Source organism: Prenolepis imparis, unplaced genomic scaffold, assembly GCF_030444845.1.
Source record: "Prenolepis imparis isolate NDT839.2.m4 unplaced genomic scaffold, iyPreImpa1.0 SCAF_2, whole genome shotgun sequence".
Classification (NCBI taxonomy): Eukaryota; Metazoa; Arthropoda; class Insecta; order Hymenoptera; family Formicidae; genus Prenolepis; species Prenolepis imparis.
In genome coordinates this window covers 8,214,346-8,240,578 of record NW_028141160.1, presented here as the reverse complement: position 1 = coordinate 8,240,578, position 26,233 = coordinate 8,214,346, and the positions used below count along the sequence as shown (strand labels likewise).

The 26,233-nt window shown below is 32.8% G+C and overlaps 2 protein-coding genes across 4 annotated transcripts in view; one reads left to right on the top strand and one right to left on the bottom strand.

The window, feature by feature from the left end:
- The first annotated feature begins 5,879 nt into the window (after nucleotides 1-5,879).
- On the top strand, nucleotides 5,880-13,503 carry LOC145933229 (uncharacterized). Its single transcript, XM_083032798.1, has 2 exons — nucleotides 5,880-6,000; nucleotides 7,654-13,503. Exons 1-2 carry the CDS (start codon nucleotides 5,994-5,996, stop codon nucleotides 13,296-13,298), a joined length of 5,652 nt encoding a protein of 1,883 aa, XP_082888924.1. The 5' UTR covers nucleotides 5,880-5,993; the 3' UTR covers nucleotides 13,299-13,503.
- A 640-nt stretch (nucleotides 13,504-14,143) lies between these two features.
- Nucleotides 14,144-26,233, bottom strand: part of Npf (neuropeptide F) — an 89,087-nt gene continuing 76,997 nt past the window's right edge. Inside the window, exons 1-3 of one of the 3 annotated variants that reach the window (XM_083032811.1) lie at nucleotides 21,772-23,589; nucleotides 15,223-15,452; nucleotides 14,144-14,841 (exon numbers count right to left, since the gene is read on the bottom strand). In XM_083032811.1, coding sequence (XP_082888937.1) covers nucleotides 14,595-14,841; nucleotides 15,223-15,419 — 444 coding nt within the window. In that variant the 5' untranslated portion in view covers nucleotides 15,420-15,452; nucleotides 21,772-23,589 and the 3' untranslated portion in view covers nucleotides 14,144-14,594. Of the gene's footprint in view, nucleotides 14,842-15,222; nucleotides 15,453-21,771; nucleotides 23,590-26,233 lie in introns of those variants that run through there. The other 2 variants (XM_083032810.1, XR_014424829.1) reach the window with 2 other exon arrangements.

Here is a 26,233-nt window from a genome sequence, read left to right as displayed (position 1 = left end):
CGTACGTCCGCGCGGGGGGATGGAGAACGAAAGACTGTAGGGAAAGGGGGGAGAGGTTGACAGAACGATACGCCGCGGCTTTCCGTCAGCGCCGAGGTGAGCGACGCGCTGATTCGCCGCTCGCGGTTGACTTGACGACAGCGCGGCCAATCGCCGCTTCCGCAGCCATTGTTTACACGCTTCCCATTGGATCGTTATTTTTGAGCAGGGCGATGGACGACGTGCGCTTTGTGCGACAGTGCCGCGAAGTAAAGAGGCGGTGTTAACGACGTAGGTAGGTTAGGTCGCTAACTGACCGATGATAGGACGAGGGTGATTCCTTCTACGTCATCCCAGATAAACTTGCGCGTGTTGCTAGGTTCGCTTTTGATTCGAACTTTGGAAATAACCTTTTTCACCTGGATTCTCTTCAATTGCGGTGTTTGACCGAAATATTTAATTATTTACGGAGGGTGAGATGACACGCGAGATGTTGCGCGCTAATGAAGTTGATTATTATATATCTAATAATACGTTTCTTGTTTCGAAGCTATTGGTATTGGTAATAATTTCATGATGTCATAATATATAAACGCGAATAAATAGAAACGTACAATTCAACGAGATAGAATCACAGAATAATTCATAGCTTTTATTCAATATCATAGCGAATGATATCATCAACGATACAACAAAGAGAATGCATAATACAATATCGATGATGATGATCAACAGGATAAGCACTTTAGCATCACCGATTAACGTAATGGATGATGTATAATACAATACTATAAATCATGCTTTAAAAAAAACGCTTTAAAAAAACACTATTTTTCAATTAATGTATATTTAATATGTATCATTACTATAAAATATTTATATAAATATACAAAGGCTATTATTTTCGTATTAAATTCTCTTAGGATTTAAAATAAAAATCATACTTGTATATATCACAGTAATTATAAATATCAGAAGAAAAATATTTACTTAAATGACTCATTAAATTCCTGTTAACAAGACCTAATAGATTATAAAATTGATACTAGAGAAACGTTAAATTGAAAAGTTTATTCTTGTTTATTTTCCGCGCATTACATTTAATCTTATAATTGCGCGCGAATCAGACGTATCATTAAATGACAACCAATCGATGAGCTGTGACATCATTGTATTTTTCAAATATAAAGTTTAGTAGGTCGAACGATGCGATATTATCAAAATGTTAGATCGAGGTCGATAAAAAAAATTACGATATACATACATGAATACGACGCATTATGATCTGGAACAAGATGTGATTTCAGAGAGTTATATTTAATTAAATTATCGATTTAATATAAAATGTAAATGTGACTTTTAACATGTTTAATGATGCGTTAATTATTATTACATCGCTAATGATGCATGTATAGAGAATTACATTTGTCATCAATAGAGAGCCAATAAAATAAAAAATTAAGCGAATGTTTGCAAATTATAGTAATAGATTTCTTCAGAATGATATATATATAGTACAACTTTATACGTTTACATATCCTATCGTTTTGTAATAATATTTTATATGTAATAATGCTTTTCAATGTGCGATCCATAGCGATGATTTATAAAGCGTTTTTAAATTTTTTGATTAAAAAAAGAATCTTGCAAGCGGTTACAAAATTTTAGACAAAATTTTAGTTCACTCAGTTTTATCGTTATCGATGATACATTTATGATATTATCGTTATTTATTTTAATTATCAGTATTAATAAATCACCAAATTCAGGAAACACTTTGCGATTTAATTGGATTTCGAAAACACATTTCGTATTTGCTTTGCTTTTACGAAGAAGAATGCGCATAATATTGCTTTTATCGTTTTTATCGTAATATTGTTTTATCGTTTATCATTCTTTCATGAGTTAATTTTTTTAATTAATTCAATATTCAATTTATATCGAATCATTGCAATTTATGTAAAAAATAATAACAGCACTGTGTTTTAAACTAATTGTAAATTTGCTTTATAGAAAAAGCACATGGCAGTTTGATTATAAGTTAGAGAGATATAATTAATTTATATAATATATACAATACACACACACACACACACACAATAATTATACAATACACATATTTATTTTAAATAAGCAAATGTTATTTAACAATTCTAATTTGTATTTATCTTTTTTCATTTTTCTTAAATTTTAAAAAATTTAAATATTTTTAAAATTATATTTATTAAATATATATTTATATATATTATATATTATTATAAAAAAGGAAGTTTTCATAAATCTTGCGTGTACTTATTTTGGCAATTTTTACATAAATAAAATTGATTAATTTAACTTTTATTTACTATCATTATTATTTATTATTATTATAATTAAATGAGAAAAAGAGCCTCTTAATAAATATTGCTTTTAACAAATAAAATATGTTTGTTAAATATAATCTTACTTTGACGTATTTTCAAATTTGAGTGTCATTATTTTTTGTTTTATTATCTATCTCATCTATCTAAAAATGAAAAGATAAGTTTTATCAAACACGCGCGCGCACGTGTAATGAAAATTAAATATATGTATATTTCAGTGTTTTAGGCAGAGTTGCTGTTTTGTTGCAAAACATTACAGAATATTGTACTAATTACTGTTATTCAATACATGTTAATCGATATCTCTTTTTCTCTTCTTTTCAGAGAAACATGGTATTAAATTATTATTATTATTATTTATCGATCTCTTTAAAACTAATAATTATTTATCTTATATATTTTAAGTTAAAATGTATGTCATTTTTTAAATAGCTTTTTTGTAATCTCTAATAAGGTATGTCTGCTCGGCAGTGGATCATTTTACAAAAGATTCACTGAATCGCACACGCTCGTTTTATATATGATTCTATTTTTTATTTTTGTCGATATCGTGCATTTTCTTAGCCTTTACATTCTGACAATAAGAGAAATATGATTGTCATTTTGCGTATTATCTGAGAATCATTTTAAGGTTCTGAATAATAATGTGATATAAACGCACGAAAATATATGTGATATTCTTTTTCCTGATCGTACCATAGAAAATTGTCTGTTATGTATTCACAGAATTTTGCTGCCTAATATATTTTAATAAGTTTTTTTTTGTGATTTCAATGAACAGTAATATCAAAATATAATCAATAAAAATCCTGGATTATTCCAGTTATTTATTTGCAAATGAATAAAAATTGTTAGCACAAGATTATTGACGTATATAATATAATTAATATAAAAATTGAAATATCTGTTACAGTAATTAATTATTGCATTTTTATTTTGTCAAATGTGATATGTTATAATGCAACTTTTCCACAATAAAAACTTTGAAAACTCTGATTTTTTTTTATATATAATGTAATTCAATTTCTTACCGTTAAAATGTAAAATAATTTTATATTGAATTACTCAAAAGTGCACTACAGTCACATGTAAGTTTAGCTTCCTATTTTTATTTTCATAAAGTACAGGAGAATCTGTTTGAACATGCGGACAAGATTTAATCGTTAAATCCAAGTAAATTAAATTTTCAAAGGAGATAGAATAAATTTTTCCAATAGAATAGATTTTATCGTCACCGTTTATTTAATGCGTCTTTGCGAGAACAATATTGCAAATTATCACATGGTGACGTTTCGACTATAAAAGCCGATAAAAGTTATTTCTCGTTATGATCAAAGCCGCGGTATCATAAATATGCAAATAAAGATTCTAAAAAACACAGAGTGCTTTTTTCAATAATTGGAAATATATAATACTAAATAATATGCAGATATCACGCTATTTGATGATCATTGGCTATGTTGACGGTCATCGTGTTTACGAAAGCCGAAATACTGGTAGCCAGATACGCGAGATCTTTCGAGGAATGCACCTGCGGAGGAAGCTGAATGTCCTTCGGGCACTAGATATAAGATCGTCTCATGAGGAACACCTGTATCTTGTATTATGTTTGTCAAAACGGCGTGTAAACAGTTCACGCGTGTCCCGATGGTCTGTACTTCAATGCAGCAATCAAGCAATGCGACTGGCCGTTTATAGGATGTTTCTCTCGATCGAGACGGCCGCAGATTCAACCGGATGTACTCGAGAACGAGAAAGACGACGCGTTCCGATGTATGGGTAAATGTCCGCTGTCCGTATCCCAACGATTGCACCAAGTTCTGCAAATGCAGCAACAGCATTCCGATCGTTAAGAACTGCCCGAAAGGCTTGCATTACGATAAGGGGATGCAGCTTTGCACTTGGCCAAATGTAAATAAAATTAAAACGAAGGAAAGATGTATCACTGAGGAATATTGAAGCAGAAAGAAATACGTCAAAATGCAGTTTTTTTATCCTCTCCATAGTTTTCTATCGATTATATTCGTTGAGTCGAACTGAAGCAATCATTGATTCGAATGGCATTTATCTCTCTCTCTCTCTCTTTAGATATTATTGACAATGTATTAGAAAGAATTACATCAGAATAAAACAAAATTCTCCTATGTAATACATTTAATTACGCAGAAGTGCGAATTATCGAAGTGATAAAGTTATCAGTTAATAATGCAGAGTTTCGATATTTATAATCTGTATTTTATATCTGATTATTGATAAAATGATATATATATATTAATCCTAGCAACTTATTTTATTACGTCAAAGAATTTTTTCAATTCAATATTTTTTTACATGTCTCCACAAATTATAATTTCAATCCCGATAATATTCTTTGAGCAATTTAGAGTTGACTTTTTCTTAGCAAAAGTGCCAAAAATCATTATTTAAACTTTTCAATTTTCAACGTTATACATTTTTAAAACTAAGCTTTTTCTTCTTTTAAACTATAAAATTTCACTAATTGTAAGATATACCGTCTATTTGAACTTTCCTAAAAGATATACTTTTGTTATCAAAGTTTTTCAAGTTGCAGAATAATTTATATATTATTGCAAATCTTTAATATTTCCTTGAGTAATCTTAATAAAAGTATTTAATATTTTAATTGTTATATATTATTTCGATTATTCTTCGAGATTAGTGCTCTCAATTACATCGTGATAAACGAGTGTTTCGGTAAGATAAAGTCTTCGACTGTTACATGCACATTTAAAGTCACGTTTATCTAAACGGAGTATTTGTGTATGAGTTGGGCGATAAGTATCAAAAATTGTTAGCAAGAACCTTGAATCGAACAAAGCTTTCAAATCGAATATTAATGAAGAATATTATGATATTTAATTGTGTTATTTTTATGTATGCATACGTATGTAAATATTACATGAGAGAGCAAAAAAGAAAGAGAGAGATAGAGAGATTCTCTTATTGCAAAAGGCTTTCGAAAATTTTTAGAAGCATCTTTAGAAGACGCACATGTGTCTTAATATTCTATCGCAATAACGACGTAATTACACACACACACACACACATACATATTGTATACATACGCATATTTAAATTATTTAAATTATATATAATTTAAATAATTTTTTAATTAGATTTTAGAACACTTCACAATTTATATAAAAATCCAAAAATTTCTATGTTATTTTTTTTTATATTTAAATATTATAATATAATATAATGTTGAATATCAAATACTTGTTAAATATTAAATACTAATTATATATGATAGAAAATCTCATCAATCTTTCTATTTTTTAAAATTATTTTTATTATAAATTGCCTAAAATAACTAAAATAAAAGCTCATAACATTTGTATAAGATTGGTGCAAATTGCTACAACCTAATTTCAATTTTTGTTTACTGACTCTATATTAAAAACATAAATATATAATATGTTTGCATCTGCTTTGAAATTCTTAAATGATTTTTCTAAGAGAAAAGTTTTGCCATTGTGTTAGATATGATAAGCTGCACTCATGTTAGGCGATAACACTTTGCACGCTTATAAAAATCATGTGGAAGAGAGGGAAGTTTGTCAGTCAGCAATTTAATGCGAGTGAAGGAATAAGTCCCGGTCCTTAACTTTAGCGACTGGGTTAGCCACGATGAAAGGTGAGTTCTCGCGACTTATATAATTCTAATGGAGTGATAAGGCAAAAGCTTATATAATATATAGATAAACGATTAAGACACATTGGATAACTGACTGGCTTATTGAATGGCGAATGTGTAAAACGATTATTTGTGCCTATAAAAAAAAGATTTTGTGCAGTGCAATTAATCGCGTTTAATTGTGTATAGATGTGTCGACAAGAGGATAACAAATAATAATAGCAAATAGTAATTATAAAATGCAGGTTTAAAATATTTTTAATAAATAGCTACCTCGTAGATTCTTGTTTTTGCACACATTTATGATCAGTTTAAAAAATATATAATTTATATATTTAATATAATATTATATTTTTATATAAAATTTGTTTAAACCTGATTAATATTTTTTGACAGAAATCAGGTGATTAAATTTTATAATAATTATATGTTTTAAATTATATATTATAGTTATTTAAACTCGATTAATATTTTTTAACATTTATCAGCTGATTTCTGTTACAAAATATTAATCGTGTTTAAATAACTAAGATATTATATTTTTAATTTTTAATACGTATTATTATTAGCAGTTATTGTTAGTAGTTTATTATTGTTAGCAGTTTGACAGTTTGTCTAAAATAAAATTAAATAAAATAATAATGTTTTAAATAATATATTTTAATACTTTAAATTCGATTAATATTTTTGAGTTATTATTATCAGCTCATTTCTGTAAAAAAATATTAATCGCGGATAAAATATTATAACATATTATATATTACTTACAAATTATTATTATTTTAATTATAATATAATGTGTTATAAATAATATAATATGTTTTAATATATACTTATATAATACTTTGTCAAAGATAAAAGTAATAAGCAGAGAATTATGTAATAGGTATAGCATTGAATAGCATATAATTTATATAATTTTTGTAGAATTGTGCATGCTTGTTCAAATAATTATTTTTAACATCAAAATGTGAATATTTTTTCATAGCAAATTAACTCTTCTATATACATATGTTATAATTTTAATAGTATAATTATAATTATTATATGAGCACATTAAGTATATATTTTTGTCTTTTCTAATTCTATTAAATATTCTAATTTATTTATAATCTGATATATATAAAGTATATGTATATATAATATATTATCTCTTTTTCTCTCTTTCTGTCATTGACAATATTAATAAAATTAAATTAAGAGATATTAAAGGAAAAAATATGTTATAATTAGAATAGATATATTAATCTTAATAATTATCAAAACAATTTCAGTTTTCTCTTGCTTAATGCGTTTAATTCTTAAATCATATTAATGTTATACATTTAATATTAAATTTTTATACAAAATCTTATTAACATATCTTAAGATCTTAATTTATTTTGTTATTCTAATATTCGATTCAAATGTTTGCAAGTGGTAAGAATTCTCGTAAAATTTTATATAATATAAAAGGCGCTTATGCAACATAAAAGTTTTATTTTTTGTGATGTTTAAGTGAATTTATTTATTATAAATGAAAACCACTCATATTAAAATAAAGTGACAAATAAAATCTCTTTTTTAAACCTAATCTATTTATTTAATAATTTAATCTCATTATATTAATGTTATAAATAATCAATATTACATATATAATGTTGTATATTTTAGGTATATACTTAGTGGTCATTTTATACGTGGCCACGTTGAGTGTTGCACTCGACGTATCACCAGTGACTGACTTTCCAACAGAATGTCCAACAAATATCAAGCCATGGAATAAAACAATTTTTATTCCTCATGAAAATGACTGTACAAAATTCTACAATTGCTACATGGGAAAAAAGGGAAAACCACTAGATTGTCCTTTCAGGGATAATGACGGTAATAGATTGCACTTCAATTCCGTACTTCAGGTATGCGATTGGCCTTGGAATGCACGGTGTCAACTATCTTCGACTAGGTCAATATCAACTCCGACGAGATTGACAAATGGTACGATTTCGCCATCAAGTTCTTTGACATCGCTAACTTCATCGTCCAATACTTCTTCGACTTTACCACCGAGTTCTCCGACATCGCCGACTTCGTCGTCCAATCCTCCGACAACGACGACTTTATCACCAAGTTCTTCGACATCATCGGCTTCATCGTCCAGTGATCTTTCCACGACAAGTACATCAAGTTCTCCGACATCACCGACTTCGTCGTCCAATCCTTCGACGACGACGACGACTTTACAACCAAGTTCCTCGACATCGCCGGCTTCACCATCCAGTGATCCTCCCACGACAAGTACATCATCAAGTTCTCCGACATCGCCGACTTCGTCGTCCAATCCTCCGACAACGACGACTTTATCACCAAGTTCTTCGACATCATCGGCTTCATCGTCCAGTGATCCTCCCACGACAAGTACATCAAGTTATCCGACATCACCGACTTCGTCTAATCCTTCGACGACGACGACTTTACAACCAAGTTCCTCGACATCGCCGGCTTCACCATCCAGTGATCCTCCCACGACAAGTACATCATCAAGTTCTCCGACATCGCCGACTTCGTCGTCCAATCCTCCGACAACGACGACTTTACAACCAAGTTCCTCGACATCGCCGGCTTCACCGTCCAGTGATCCTCCCACGACAACTACGTCATCAAGTTCTCCGACATCGCCGACTTCGTCGTCCAATCCTCCGACAACGACGACTTTATCACCAAGTTCTTCGACATCATCGGCTTCATCGTCCAGTGATCCTCCCACGACAAGTACATCAAGTTATCCGACATCACCGACTTCGTCTAATCCTTCGACGACGACGACTTTACAACCAAGTTCCTCGACATCGCCGGCTTCACCATCCAGTGATCCTCCCACGACAAGTACATCATCAAGTTCTCCGACATCGCCGACTTCGTCGTCCAATCCTCCGACAACGACGACTTTACAACCAAGTTCCTCGACATCGCCGGCTTCACCGTCCAGTGATCCTCCCACGACAACTACGTCATCAAGTTCTCCGACATCGCCGACTTCGTCGTCCAATCCTCCGACAACGACGACTTTATCACCAAGTTCTTCGACATCATCGGCTTCATCGTCCAGTGATCCTCCCACGACAAGTACATCAAGTTATCCGACATCACCGACTTCGTCTAATCCTTCGACGACGACGACTTTACAACCAAGTTCCTCGACATCGCCGGCTTCACCATCCAGTGATCCTCCCACGACAAGTACATCATCAAGTTCTCCGACATCGCCGACTTCGTCGTCCAATCCTCCGACAACGACGACTTTACAACCAAGTTCCTCGACATCGCCGGCTTCACCGTCCAGTGATCCTCCCACGACAACTACGTCATCAAGTTCTCCGACATCGCCGACTTCGTCGTCCAATCCTCCGACAACGACGACTTTATCACCAAGTTCCTCGACATCACCGGCTTCATCGTCCAGTGATCCTCCCACGACAAGTACATCGTCAAGTTCTCCGACATCGCCGACTTCGTCGTCCAATCCTTCGACGACGACGACTTTACAACCAAGTTCCTCGACATTGTCGGCTTCACCGTCCAGTGATCCTTCCACGACAAGTACATCATCAAGTTCTCCGACATTGCCGACTTCGTCGTCCAATCCTTCGACGACGACAACTTTACAACCAAGTTCCTCGATATCGTCGACTCCGCCAGCAAGTTCTCCCACGCCGTCAAATACCACAAAAAATACAACAGTAACTTCGCCTTTGTGGACTTGTGAGTTGGATGACAGGAATCACATGATTCCCCACGAGACTATGTGCGATCATTATTACACGTGCTTCAACGGTAAGATAAATCCAAAACCAAAGAAATGCGATCGCAATTTACTTTTCAATCCAATTCTTCGCGTATGCGATTATCCGGACAATGTAAACTGCAATCATACTCCTAACACTGTGAGGAGTACAATTATTACTACACCCGCTATCTCTTCGTCAACGGTGATAACAACAACGCCGTCGACTTCGCCTCTACCTTCTCCGTCGCCAACAACGATTACTACACCAGCTTCGACAACGATTACAACAGCGATTCCAGCAACAACTACGCAAGCTTTCGAAAAACCTCGTCAAAAGTGTCCTTCTAAAGAATCAACCGAGGTAGCGCGAATTGCTGATCACTGTCTCTGTAACATTTATTATGAATGCGTGAATGGTGTCAAGATGCAGCAAACATGCCCGACTGGCATGCATTTCGATTATGTGCGAGAGATTTGCGATTGGCCCGAAACAGTGAATTGTGTCCGGCCTATTTCAATTGTAGGCGTTCTAATTGGCAGCTGTCAGAGTAATAAATGCTATCCGGAAGGCAGAGCATTTCAGCACGAGATTGATTGTTCATCGTATTATTTATGTTCTGAGGGGAAGAAAATCTTGAAACACTGTACGGCGGGACTTCACTTCAACGTTACCCTGCAGATATGCGACTATCCGGCAAAAACAGGTTGCAATTTAACTGCTAAAAAATTCCTGCTAAAAAATTTAACTGCTAAAAAATTCCCGAAGATCACTCAATCGACTTGCCCTCCTCCGGGTTCCACAAAAAAAGTTCTGTTGCCTCATCAGTGTTCATGCAAACAGTATTACGAATGCGTTAAGGGAAGTATGCGTTTACGAGAATGCCCGAAAGATTTACACTTTGATAGTATTAAGAAGACTTGCACCCACCCGGACGAAGCCAATTGTCCATATGTTTGCCCTTGTCCAAATTCCTCAGAAAAAGTATTATTACCCCACGAATGTAAATGCGACCAGTATTACGAATGCGTTAAGGGAAAGCAATGTCATCGATTTTGCCCGATAGGTTTTCACTTTGATTATATTGAGAAGATTTGCAAACACGCAGATGACGCCAATTGCGCAACTCCACCTGACTCAACAACAACAAGCACAACAAAAAGGTCTACAACCACAGACACAACAACAACATCTACAACAGTAACAACTACAACAGAAGCTCCTGACGATAAACCACGGAAAAAGTGTCCTCCTAAAGGATCGACCGAGGTAGCGCGAATTGCTCATCACTGTCTCTGTAACATTTATTATGAATGCGTGAATGGTGTCAAGATGCAGCAAACGTGCCCTACTGGCATGCATTTCGATTATGTGCGAGAGATTTGCGATTGGCCCGAAACAGTGAATTGTGTCCGGCCTATTTCAATCGTAGGCGTTCTAATTGGCAGCTGTCAGAGTAATAAATGCTATCCGGAAGGCAGAGCATTTCAGCACGAGATTGATTGTTCATCGTATTATTTATGTTCTGAGGGGAAGAAAATCTTGAAACACTGTACGGCGGAACTTCACTTCAACGTTACCCTGCAGATATGCGATTATCCGGCAAAAACAGGTTGCAATTTAACTGCTAAAAAATTCCTGCTAAAAAATTTAACTGCTAAAAAATTCCCGAAGATCACTCAATCGACTTGCCCTCCTCCGGGTTCCACAAAAAAAGTTCTGTTGCCTCATGAGTGTTCATGCAAACAGTATTACGAATGCGTTAACGGAAGAATGCGTCCACGAAATTGCCCGAAAGATTTACACTTTGATAGTATTAAGAAGACTTGCACCCACCCGGACGAAGCCAATTGTCCATATGTTTGCCCTTGTCCAAATTCCTCAGAAAAATTATTACCCCACGAATGTAAATGCGACCAGTATTACGAATGCGTTAAGGGAAAGCAACGTCAACGATTTTGCCCGATAGGTTTTCACTTTGATTATATTGAGAAGATTTGCAAACACGCGGATGACGCCAATTGCGCAACTCCACCTGACTCAACAACAACAAGCACAACAAAAAGGTCTACAACCACAGACACAACAACAACAAGCACAACAAAAAGGTCTACAATCACAGACACAACAACAACATCTACAACAGTAACAACTACAACAGAAGCTCCTGACGATAAACCACGGAAAAAGTGTCCTCCTAAAGGATCGACCGAGAAAGCGCAAATTGCTCATCCTTTCGTATGTAATATATATTACGAATGCGTAAATGGTGAAAAGATATTAAAAACATGCCCGATTGGCAAGCATTTCGATTATGTACGAGAGGTTTGCGATTGGGCTTTCGTAGTGAACTGCGTCCGGCCAATTCCAACATATGATATTTTTTTAATAGACAACTGCGACAATGAATGCTCTCAGGAAGGCAGAGCATTTCGGCATGAGATCGACTGCTCCTCGTACTATCTATGCTCTAACGGTAAGAAAATTTTGAAACAATGTATAGCAGGACTACATTTCAATGTTACCCTCCAAATATGCGATTATCCGTACAAACCGAGTTGCGATCTCCCTGATAATTCTCTCTCGATATTTACTTCAAACGATTGTCCTTTAGATTCTACAGAGAACGTATATATGCCTCACAAGTGTAAATGCACGCACTATTATGAATGTATTAATGGAAGAAAGATTCTTCATGAATGTCCGGATGGTTTGCATTTTGATAAAATTCGACAGAGTTGCAACGATCCTATTGAGGCCGGTTGCGATCCAATCTTAAAATCCACTCCTACGTCTACTATTTCCACTACGACATGGCTTGAAGAAACTGATAAAACAACGATTAATGATCGCGATCCAGCTACTTGCATCGGTACCTGTCCCGAAGTAGATCCTCCCCGTGCATTATTACTTCCAAATGAAGACTGCAAAAAGTTTTGTATGTGCAGCAATGGTATTGCGTGGGTTCAATATTGTCCCGAGCCTCTTTATTTCGATTCTAAAGATACAGTCTGCAAGAATAAGAGAGACGCCATTTGCGGAAAACGATCATTCAATCAAGATAGCGCATCCATGCTTCATAGAATGATCGATGACGAGAATTCGCTGCAACCGCTGAACAAAGAGAATAATGATCTCGATCCAGCTACTTGCATCGGCACCTGTCCTGAAAAAGACCCTGAATTCGCAGTATTACTTCCAAACGAAGACTGCAAGAAATTCTGCTTGTGCAGCAACGGTATTGCGTGGGTTCAACCTTGTCCTGAGCCTCTTTATTTCGATTCTAAAGATAAAGTCTGCAAAAATAAGAGAGACGCTGTTTGTGGAAAACGTTCGTTCAATCAAGATAGCACATCCATGCTTCATAGAATGGTCGATGACGAGAATTTGATGCAACCGCTGAACAAAGAGAATTATAACGAACAAAAGATATATGATAATTCTTGGTCTAAAATACACAGCTACAATCCATCTCCATTCTTAAAATACACTCCCATTGAAAAGAAAATGTTTGAAACTTCTAAAAGCACATAAATGAAGAACATTGCTCTTGATTTAAGCTGATTAATTTCAGTCAATTTCTTTTAGTGTCTGAGATTTTAAAAATTGATATTGCATTTACTTATTCACATATAATCTTGTAATGTGACTTAAATTTTGAATTTATTTAAAACTTTTTAAAATTTAGTTTTAATAAAATCTGATATGGATATATCTATATATCTCGCATACTTATGAAAATAATTATTGTTGGCTGATAGTTATTTATTTATATCAGAATAAATTAATTTGTTGTAATTCGACAGTGGATTTCGTCTTTTTCTTATTCACTAAAATTTATTTTTTTAATTCCGTATGTTATAATAAATCTGTGAATCACCATAGATCGCTGCAATAATTTTTTGTCATTGTCTTTATAGATATAGAATTTAGATTATTAATATGTATTATATATATATATATATATATATATATATATATATATATATCTATATATTTTAGCCTTATAGTAATAGAACTTAACAATTTAATAGAAATTAAAAAATAATTGATAATGATCTTTTTCAAATTTTAATCTTTCTCTGATGTAAGTTAAATAAGCTTCGACATTTTAGCAAAGTCTACTAAAAAAAGAAAGAATCTGATATTTAAAAATATTTTCTAATAGAATATTCAATATACATATAAATATATATAAATATGACTCTTAAATTTATATTAATATTTCCTCCAACATTAATAATTTTATTTGATTTCAAATTTAATCACATGTGAATTTAACAAAATCAATATTTATATCGACTGACTTTCCATATGGTTTTGCCGAAATAGAGTTTGCTAATAAACGGATAGCAGTTATTCCTCAATTATTCGTCAGTTCAGCTTTATTATGCTTGTTAAATATTGTTAACAAAAAAATTTATACATATAAGATTAAGTGGGGTTACAATCTTGCTACCTAGATTCGTATCACATAATTCGTAGAATTCGATTTATCTCTCAAGCGTCATTAATTGGATTCCGATTAAAATGTCTCTATGTTTCCTCGACGAGAGATTACTCTTTCAGCATCCTCACACGCTCTCTATCATCGTCACACAGGCACTGCATCGCGCAATTATCTTCGACGAGATATTCATAACATATAAACTAAATCGCGGTGAAGAGAGAGAGAAAAGCGAGAAGTTAATTTAACATCGATAGGTGTTACACAATTATTCGTAAATTCGGGATTCGGATATACATCATTTCGATATACATCAGTCTCGAGAGGAGATAAATTAGGGAGATTAGAGGAGAGAGAAGAGAGAGGATGCTACGCGAGGTTCTTTATTGTACATCGTCGTAATTGCCGATCATGTCCGAAAGAGAGCCGGGTCGTGTAGAGACGCGCGATGTATGTTTGTCGATGTCCGAGCTCTGAAAGTCACGGAACAGAACCTGCTCTTTATTCTGTCTGCTCTTCTCCTGCCTCCGCTGTTCGTTTTGCCGCCGCGCGTCCTGGATCATCTTCAAAATTTCCCAAGCCCCGTTCAACTCCGTCAACATCGGCGCGATGTCACTTCGTTTGCCATATCTACATTTTGGTAATACTTTTAATCTTAATATTACAATTAATTCTATTTTATATTATATAATTAAATTAATATTACGTCGTTTTTTTTCTTGCATTCTCTGTGCACGGATTTTGAGATAGAGAATTGTGTGTATAATTAACATACTTAAACTTAATTATTTATTGATTGATATCATTCTGACATGTAGACTTTTTTATCATAATTGCGTGTAATTATTATCTATTAATTATTCGAAAAATAAGCTTTGTTTTTATCTGAGATTTTTATTTTAATTGCCGTCATATATTGTGTACTGATTTAGTAACTATGCTTTAAGCAATATTATTCATTTTTTCATATTACGAAAACAATATCTCACAATGCTTGCTGATGATCGCTACCTCGCTTTTCCTATCAAGAAGTAATAATCTCTAACAAGATCGGCGTATCTTTTCAGCTCTTCCGGGTTGGTGAAGACCTTCGGTCTAGTCGGTCTAGCCATAGGTTCCGGCTCGGCGTGGACTATTGATGTTCCGATAATAATGGCCAAAAGCAACCAAGAGAAAAAATAATTGAGGCTCCTCATCCATGTCCGCATTTCGAACGGTTTGAAGTTATGATAGTCTCGTTACTGCAACGACACGACGAAGCTTATTTTAGCGGATAGAGACAGGCCAGGAGATAGAACCGATATGTGGGGCTTTAAACTTCGTTTAAACACACGTGATCGACCCGCGAGAAAAATACAGAAACATTTTCCTCTTTCCGTTGCGACGAAACTTTCCCCGACGCATCAAACGAATACAATCAAAAAGTTTGTTAGCGTAATACAGCTTCCGAAAGTAGGAAAACTTCTATCTGACGATGATCAAGCACCTGGCTTCCCACTTGCTTACGAATATACGACGCCTTCCGAAAGAAGGATGCGGCGGAGGTGGGGTTAAGAGCGAAAGATAATTAGGATGCAAAAACTAATGCGCATCTTTGACCTCTCTCTCGAAGAAGCCGGTGAATTCTTGGTGAAATTGTTGTTGAGAGAAATGCTTTGTTCCTGAAGAATGCCGAGTCGAGCGATCGTTGCGCCCTAAATTAAAAGAAACTTACGTTTCCAACGTAACTATTCATTCATTCCGTTCAAGAATCACTGAAGCTAAATTTAGTCCTTTCTATGCTATAAACGTGGATAAAATTAGCCGTTACTAATAATACTCTACTTATATATTGCATCTCGAATACCCGCATTTCTTTTCGCTTTTAATTCAAGAAATATTTCTTTTTAATAATTCAAGAAATATTCGACAAAATCTTCAAAATTTAAAAACTTTAAAAACTCTTAAAAAAATCACAAAATCAGGTATTTTAATCGCAGATGCATAAAATTACATTCTCGGAATATTAAGTTACGCATATCGTGAATTCTGAAGATCTATGGTGAAATGGTAAAGTTAAATGACATTTAAGATTAAATAACAAGTATGAAGCCGACAGGTGCCATAAGCTATTGTATAGATGCACAATTATGTAGGAATATGTTACAAATTTTTATTTAATCCCTTTATTTCATAAAGCTATGTAATTTTAAATATATAAATAATATTGATACATCACATGTCGATGATTATTAAGACTAATCAATGCTATTTATGTAAGAACAAAAAGTTTTAATTGATTTCTTTATATAAAAATCATACTATGATTTACGAAGAAAAAATAAAATCCACAAATCTATCAGATAACTTTATTTACTATTTTACTTTAATAAAAATCATCAAATAACTTCCGCGATTTATATTTTTAATATATTTATTTTACCTAATTCTATTCGTTGTAAATTTTTAAAAGATTGAAGCATCAATAAATCAAGTGTATGTACATGCATATTCGATCGAAGATTAAATTATGAGAGAATGAAATTGTAATCATTTTATAATAAAATTAATTTTTTGATTATTCGTATTGCTAATCTAATTAGTTTTACTCAATAAAAAGAAAAGGAAAAAATTAATCGATAACATTAAAAATTAAAATGTATACATAACATATGTATATAGGGAAGTTGGATTATGTAAAATTAATCAATTAAAGAAACATTGCAGCAAAGACGTTTTATAATCAAAATGCAGTAGGGTAGAATTTCGCGGATGAAAGCAAATGCAACCGTGAAGTTAAGTTACCTGTTGCATCGTAACCGACAACTTTATCAATAGACGGACTCAATGGAGGATACCGAATCGTTTGAAATCGAATATCAAAATATAATCGATCGGCAAATCAAAATCTCATTAGTTTGTACTTAATATTCCATCTTCGAAAGTATACCGAAACTTTCCCATGACATGATCGAGCATTAATGCTGCAATAAATATGAGATACAAAACTAATTCGAGAACCCCGGGTACAAAAGGTCAATCATTATCAATTAGACAAGTCCGCGCAGATATACATTATTAATTAGATGGTCCACCTTCGCTATTAATGACATGTGCTATTAATGCATGACTCTTGATCTTTTCGATTTTTTTAAATTTGCGAGAAAATGTGCCGAATAAGTTGTCCCGTGAATTGTGCTTTGAAATTGAATATCAGGACGCAATTTAGATTTAGAAAACTATTATAGATGAACGGATATCTTCTATTTTCTCTAAGATTTTTATTGTATTACACGTTCTTAAATTTCAGCGTATTTCTTGAGCGCTTTGTGAAACAGGAATACGTTGCCGATCAAACGTAATACTTTACTTTTGAAGAACGCAGAGAGCTTTTAGAAGTATCTCGGTGAACTTTGAACTAAAAGGACGAGAATAGTGCGCTCGATTTTTTAAAGGACTGCAAGAATTTGTATTTTTATTATTATCGGGGATATAAATAGCAGCAATTTCATATGCTTCGCATATTTTCACATCTTTCGAATACAGAGCGATAAATTCTGTTGAATCGACGCGCGGAAGAAAAGCGCGGGATATTATAAATTGCGGCATCTATAGAAACGCGAAAAATTTTGATTATGATATTAACAATAAGTACAAAATATTGATGTCTAACATATCTTCTGACTTGTATTTATATAGGCATTCTTATTCTTAATAAAATGTCTCAAAATAGATTATGATTATATAATAGACAATTCATTTTAGTCCGTTCACTGATCTTTAAATACATAATTTATTCTGATGATAAAACAAGAGGATCAACCATCAATTAATCGAAATATTTGGCGAAATAAAAAATAAATTTATAATATTTTATGATATAACTATATATACGACGTATATAGTTTATCTAATAATTAAAAATATTGTATTTTGCGATAGTTTCAAGCTTATGATAATTTCAAGATCGCATTTGTCACTGATATTTTCGAATTTAAAAGGATTACTAATTCTTCTGATCGTGTACTTGAAATTGATGCATGAACAAATAAGTTAAAAAAATTTTTAGATTTATTTACATAAATAGACAGTGTAGTTGATTAAATGGAAATGACAGATGTAAATATATTATGATCTTTTCACATTATATTTCCTAGGCGTCGCGTCGTGTCGTTATAATCGCTTTAATTAAAAAAATGTTTGCAAAAATAATAGTTATTATTATTATGTCATTTCTCATTAAATTTAATCAAAGACTCGCAGTTTCTTTTACCAAATTTCACTAATCAGTGAAAATGACATAATCAAAAATACACGCAATAAATATTCTTATAAAAAAAGATATTAGAGTGCATAAAAGAAGAAAGGAAAATTTTTATCGCACACATAACCGTAATAATATGCAGATAAAGCAAAGTCCACGAGGCAGAAACGTGCCGAAATGAAACGTACTCGGCGGAGAGATCGCAAGTGTTGAAGGCGCTGATAACGATTTTCGCGCTTAATGGTTAGTAGTTAGTCGGCCGGCACGTGCAACTGAATGAAAATATCCGTCATTGTTTGTCGACATTGTTACTACCGTAAGACTACATCATCAGTTATACGGCGCGCGAGTGAATGCAGCTTCGTCTTACAATGAGCCGCGCGTAGGTATGCGCCCGTTTTGATATCGTCACTCTCTGCCACCCTCGACGTTTACGATTATGAAGACTTTTCGCTTTTCGCCCCGTGGGATTTCGCGAGTCGCATTATCGCGAAATCTTACGCGAATCGCGATTGCACAGTCGGATAAAAATAGCGTAGCGAAATAATATTACAGTGCCAAATACGATAATGATCCGAGACGTAGTATCTCGGGAACGCGAAGGGACAATGTTGCATTCATTGTTAGCTGCATCAGAAATGCACCAAGAGCTCGAGAGTAAAACTGTATCGCGCGAGCTATACCTAGAATTACGTCACCGAATTGTACAAAGTAAATGCAATGCGAAGTAACTTCGAATTCACATGTTTTCAAAAAATTTTGTCTTTCTTTTTTTTCTGAGATAATTATCAAATTTTGCGAGCTCTTATATAATTTCCTAAAAATATTTGATCCCATTGATTTTTCTTATCGATTTCTCTTCGACCCATTTATACAAGATATTTCGGTCCCTTTCGATAGAATAATAACGATCGCACAGATTGGAAGAAGCGAAATTATTTTTTCGAGTTAATGCGTGATTAATCCTAGCTTTTACGATATTATATCAAATTTTATTACTCCGCTGAAAGTGGCTATAATGTTTAGATAACGACAGATTAACGCTTGCAGCATAATGATGCATCGAAAATTCGTACTACCATAGAAAATGTCACGATGTTATGGATGACTGTAATTATAGTTATTACTTATTCAATTTTAATCTTGAATTTTCCAAGAATATATTCTAACTAAATCAAATGCATTTCGTGGATGTATAAGTAATTATCTCGAAAATATTTTTGACATGTCAAACGATTAAGTAAGTGAACTTTCAAACATTGAAAGCGTCATTAGATTGACATTAGAAAAGACGATTAAGATGCATACAATTCAATCGTGTGTATCAGATATTTCGCCAATAAATAATGAAAGCGCGATTTCTTGAAAAGTCGCGAACGCGATAAACCATAGAGACGATCTGTTGGTAGCTCTATCTCACGACCGACACTCGGAAATTAATTACGTGACCTTTACGGGGATCTAAAGTGACAATATTGCCCACCAACAAGCGTCGCAAACGTTTGAGTTCATCACGGCCAACGCACGTGTTTTTCATAAAGTAGGAGCATATCGAATCGGCCATCTTCTTACCTTATAGCAGCTAAAAAGCTAAAAGAATATATTGTTAGACTTGAAAGTGTCGCGCAAAATCCGGCGTAAAAATCTCGGTTTAAATAATAAACGAAATTCCACTAGGCAGTATATTTTTATATTTAAAATACAATATTGCGAAATAAAATCTGCCATTTTAACGATGTTGAAATATAATGTTAAAATATAGATGTATTTTAAAATTTATTTTGATTAAAATAATATGAAAATTTCTTATAACAAATAGATTGCAGATATTGTGACATCTCAAAGATTTGACATTTCTGACAAAATATATTATATTGATATAATATACACTATGCGATCATAAAATTGTATTGTATTTTTCATGTTTTCTTATATTAATCCTCGAAAATATATTACAAAACGTTAATTTTTGAATTTCCCTAAATAAATCTCTTCCCCTTTTAGTCCGAAATGTTATTTCCGCAACTTTAATTATAAACTGCCAGAATAAAATGGAATTCTTTAGGCTATGAATGATTAGGGACCAGGCGCGATATTAATTTTAACTTGGTTATGGAATCGATATAACAACATACAAGCGTCGGAATAAATTCGTTAAAAGAATAAGCGTGCCACGAACGAAACGTGAAATGACAAGGGGGCGAGGCAATTTCGCTAAATATGGTAAACTTCAATGTCGCATCCTAATGCATGCGATTATACAGGCAAAGTGAGAATGGAGTGAGTACGCAAAGCAAGCACGACCGATTACAACGATAACGAAGCTATCGAATCAATCACGGAAGTCGATTTTCAGACGCGTTCTTCTGTGATGATGACATGCTCATCACACATTGACTGATTACCTCCTCTGATAAAATATATTTTTGCTTACAGCATTCATTTATGACAAATTTGTTTTACAATTAAAAGATATTAGATATTTTGTAATAAAATCGATTGGCTGTGGAAATTTCGGTTAGTAATAATTTTAGTATATATGTACGAAATTATTTTAATGTAAAGTAAAAATTTTTAATTGTCAAATTACATGCATGCTTTCTAAAAAATATTACTGGTATCAAGCAATCTTGCGCGATATAAAAATTATTACATATATTATAAAAATTGTACTATGTAATTTCAAAAAACAATTAATCATAAGTTAATATATTAAAAATGCTAAATATAGTAAAATATAAAAATTTGCATATATTTGTTGATAAAATAGTATTTATCAGTGTTAATTAGCAATGCATTTATTTCAAAATTCGGTTGACCAAATATAATGCATATAATATTCGATTATATACATTTATTTAATTACGATTGTAACTGCGATTTCAAAAATAATAAAATAATATATAATATAATATAAATCAATTATATTATAAATCACAATCCATAAATCATAAATTATTGTACTAAAAGTTGCATAGAAAATGCTGTAATTTGTTCTTCATAATGAAAAAAGCTACATAATTTTAATATTAAAAACATTATGTTTTGCTTAATTAAATTTACCTTTTCTTTAAATATATTAAAACAAAATTATATTTGACATCACGATTGTACAAATAATTAAGAAAGTAGTTAAAAAGCAATTTGTAAAGATTAACGAGATTAATAACCGAAAATTTTCGAAATTAATTTATTAATTAAAGAATAAAAATTATGAAACGCTCTTTCGAATCAATCTCGAGCTCGACAATAAAAACATGATACAATTTGCCTATATCGAATTAATATAATTAACAGTCAGGCCTCCTCATACTCACCGATCGACAAACAAATCTCCGTGACGATTGACTAATGAATCGGATAATAAATCGCGACCGAAGACGAATATTAGCCCACACCTGAGAGGAATCCTAAGTCCGTCTCACTGGCACCTAGCGATTTCTCCTTCACCTACTCGATGTATCTTTCTGATGTACTAGCGAACGTTTCAGTAGTTCGGATCGGCCACTGAGCCGCCGACAGGGTATATATACGCCCGGGTGCGAAGGCACTCTCCGACGCATCCCCTCAGTTGCAACCCGCAGCCAATCCTCGAGATCCAACCCCTCCAGTCACCCTTCTACTCGCGGCTCCTGGCTCGTGGATCTTCCTTTCTCGCGCTTGCACGATCGCGCCTTTCTGGGTAAAACGCGATCGCTTAACTCGATATGGAAAGGTTGTTTCTTTTATCTCCGATATCAATAAATTTATTGCAAATAATGCAAATTTTAATTGACTCTTAATTTTAATCGTTTCATTGCGAAATGTATATCTACATTCTTTTTTCCGCACGCTGTCTTGTTAAGAGTGCAAGAGTGCCTATTATCATTATATTCGTTTAAAAAAATGTATATTTAATTATTATTCTTTTGTAACGGAGGATATTCGTTCTTATGCTGCTGAATACGGAAATTGCGGAAATCCGTAATTCTTGATGAACGATGCTTGCAATAACGAGCTGATCAAAATCAAATATTATTACAATAAATCAAGAGATTAGATACACATGACCGAATTTCGTATAGAAATATCAAGATTACGCATCTGTCGTAAAAGAGCTACATTATCTCGAACAATCTATGCATGTACAATCATATTGTATTAAATATCGCGTTGCTTTGACCGTGTAAGAAAATTTAGCAATTTACCCACTTTTTAATTCACGCCCGATATATTGTCAACCGAGGAGATACTGTATTACAGTAATATACATATAGCAACAGCTTTGTAATCCTATTATTCAAATTTCCTCGTCAAGCCCACCCGTCTCTTTCACGTATAGCAATCTGATAAATGAAACAACCTTTATATTGAGATTCGACGATTTATCCGCCGATTATTTTGCATCTACAGTTGTCGAACGATTACAATGTAGGTCGAGCAGATATCAACTTGGGAAAAGTTTAAACGTATCCGACACGATACTCAAGCACCGATTTCACGATCGGACAAACGTTAAATATCCTTTAATACTTTAACTTTTAAATGGCGATAACGACGCGAGCTTACACGTGTCGCGAAATCTGGCAATATGGGAACGAGAGAGAGCGAGAAAAATCGGTTAAGAAACGTAATCCCTCACATGCGTGGGTAGATAGATCGTGACAGATATACTGGCAAATACGGCCAATAAGAACTCGGCCGAGGGATGATGGGTCCAGCAGAAATATTGTTAATAAGAGGACATCCTGTGGCGTGAGAATCCACCGTCATTCATTTTCTGTTACCGCAAACTCTCTTAATCCGCACCTTTGCCGATATTGATTGCTTTGATTCGTTCTTTTCGTTTAGATTTCCAAGTTACATATATATGTAATCCGTTCAGAGAAGTTATTTTGTTTTATATATATATATATATTGAATAAAAAAAAATTGTATCAGAAGTTGTAATTGTTAGCGATTAAATATATATAACGAGATTGATTAAGTCTAAAAAAAAAAAAAAGAAATATTACATCCAGACACTATAAGCGGATCATCATTATGCAAATAGATATTATTATTGTGACGAGAGTCTTATAATCCTTAATTGAAAATGATTTATTGATGCAAAATATACTTTGCTCCGAGACGTATGCGCTTATTTGATTATTTCATCTAGTTTTCAGGGATAATAAAGATTGATGAGATAAATAAATTTTATCTGAACTTTATCTGAAATAAACTAATTTTAATTTTGTAGGAATAGCTGTGTAGAAGTTGCAATTAAATTTAAACATTTAAATTATATTTTATAAACACAGCTTGGAATTAATTAAAATATAAATGTATATATATTTTTAATATAAAGCGGACTTGCAAGAGAAGAAGCGAGAGGGAGAGCGATATATATACTGGCAATTTTAAAAACGAATCTTAAGAAATAATTTTGAAATTATTCATAGTAGTAATTTATAAAGTGTATGTGTGTGACAAGATACTTTTATTAGGGTAAAATAACTCTCAGCTTTAAAGAAGAGAAAGAATAATCTAGCTTGTTATCATCCACTCGTTCTTAGTTTGAATAGCGAACAGAGAAGCACTGCATGATAAGAGAATCCGTTTACGAGGGTTCTGTTAAGCTTTCTCGATATATCCCCTCTTTCAACGATTCTTCTCACCCTTGTATCCCCCAAATAAGTTCTCATCGTGCTTATCACCGTCGTTGATTTATGTCAGTCAAACGATTTTGCGGATGTTCCGCTTACATTTACATATTCGTGACGGTAGGGAGTAACCCTTAGATAAGGTCGATAAACGATCGTTAAAAGATCGCGTTGTGAAACCTTCTACTCTAAGAGATCATCGGAAGACACAATCATGGATTGCCTAGATAATGCATTAAATAAATATATAATGTCGCACTCGCCAAACAAGCTTAAGTTAGTCTGATTTAAGAGGATCCTCTCATTCTTCCGCCACGAAGGAAAGCGATAAAATTATGCTGCGTCCGAGATATTTCCGTTGTTCATTGTAGTTATGGGATTTTTAATTCAAACTAAGTACGTCTTGCATTCATGTATTTAAATACATTTAAAATATATTTTGCACTCGCGGAGTGCACTCGTTTCACGGAGAAGTTATAGAGAAGTTTGACGTAGATGAGTTAACCGACAAAGTTACAACCGGTTCCGTAAAGCGCGGGTTATAGTTATTGCAAGCTCGGAAAGAAGCTTGAGTCGAACCAGGATGATGCTGTACTTGTATGTGTGCGCGGGCGTGTGTATAATCAATCGTAACAATTCAAGATAAAGTATATACGGGGACTTATCAAATTTATATTTAAATTAAATTTGTATTTTACATAATGTAAAATAAAAGTATCAGAGTCTTTTAAACATTATATTTATTAAAAAGCTATCTCATCTTATATAAATTTACAACTTTGTTTGTGCAAGCAACTTTTTATTGATACGAAATAATTATTACATAATTTTTATATGATATTAATTATTATATAACTTTATATAAAAATTATTATTATTATTAGTATATAATAATTATTGCACATCGTGTATTCAACTAGATCATTAATCATTACACTTCTCTCGAATATCTGTATTGGAGGAAAAAATGTTAAGCATAACAATGTAGATCACAAAATAAAAAGTAATCCAGCGAAAAAATATATGTATGAATAATACTAGATAAATCTTGCGAGTGAAATATAATATTTTATAGAAAAAAATCATGACATTCTCTCCTTTATGCAAATATTATTTCGGTACATACATTAATTAAGTTTTATCTGCGTAATTCCCATTTGTGTCAGTTACTTTTTGATCTTGTCTGAGAAAAAAGAGCACATAATAAAATTTTTGAATAATATACGCAGAAAAAACGCTTACAATTATGCAAAATTGTTGCTACAAATTATAAAAATACCGCGCTGAGGTTTTATATATTCAGAATATCAAGTTATCGTTCAAAACGAGACACGTAGCAATCCAACATACTATTACTAATTTTTCCTGTTCTTGTTTTTATTAAATACGCGTGAAATGGCTATTATTATTTAATTACCTTTTATCTTCTCCAACGTAATATACAATTTTATTTCAGAAATTCGAATAAAGAAATGATACCATCTTGAGTGTTTGCTACGATTGCGTACCGAACAAAGTAAGAAGTAGGCTCTATAGATAAAGACTTACACCTGTAACTTACCTGGTGCAGGTAAGTTTCAGGTAAATACAAACATATCTAAAGTAATGTTAATTTATTTATTAATTTTTTGCTAATATATTATTTGTATAAACAAAAAATATAATATAATAGCTAACATTATAATATTTTAAAGGTGAAGATTTGATTTGTATATTATAATTGTATTTATATTTATCTCTACAATAAGTACCAATCTTATTTTGCAATTTTATAATAATACAATCATTATATCTACAAAATTTATTTTTGAAAGATGCATTCAATGTTTTGGGAATATTTTTCTCGCATAAAATAAGCCTCTGTTTAAAAGATTACAAACTTTTGACATGTTGTATAAAAAGATTAGTTGTATAAAAAAATTATTTAATATAGGTAGAGTTAAAAGAAATGTTTATAAAATTTATTACTATATCAAGTTGCTCGCTTTTCTAAACAATCAAATTACTGGAATATATTAAAATTTCCAGAGATCCTGAGATAGTTTGAAAAACTTAGATAGCCTCGAGTCAAGTCGATCTCCAACCGTATTATTATTTCAATCATCGCGTCTCCTAAAATCGCGAACACATGAAAGAGAGGACCACCGGCGCTAGC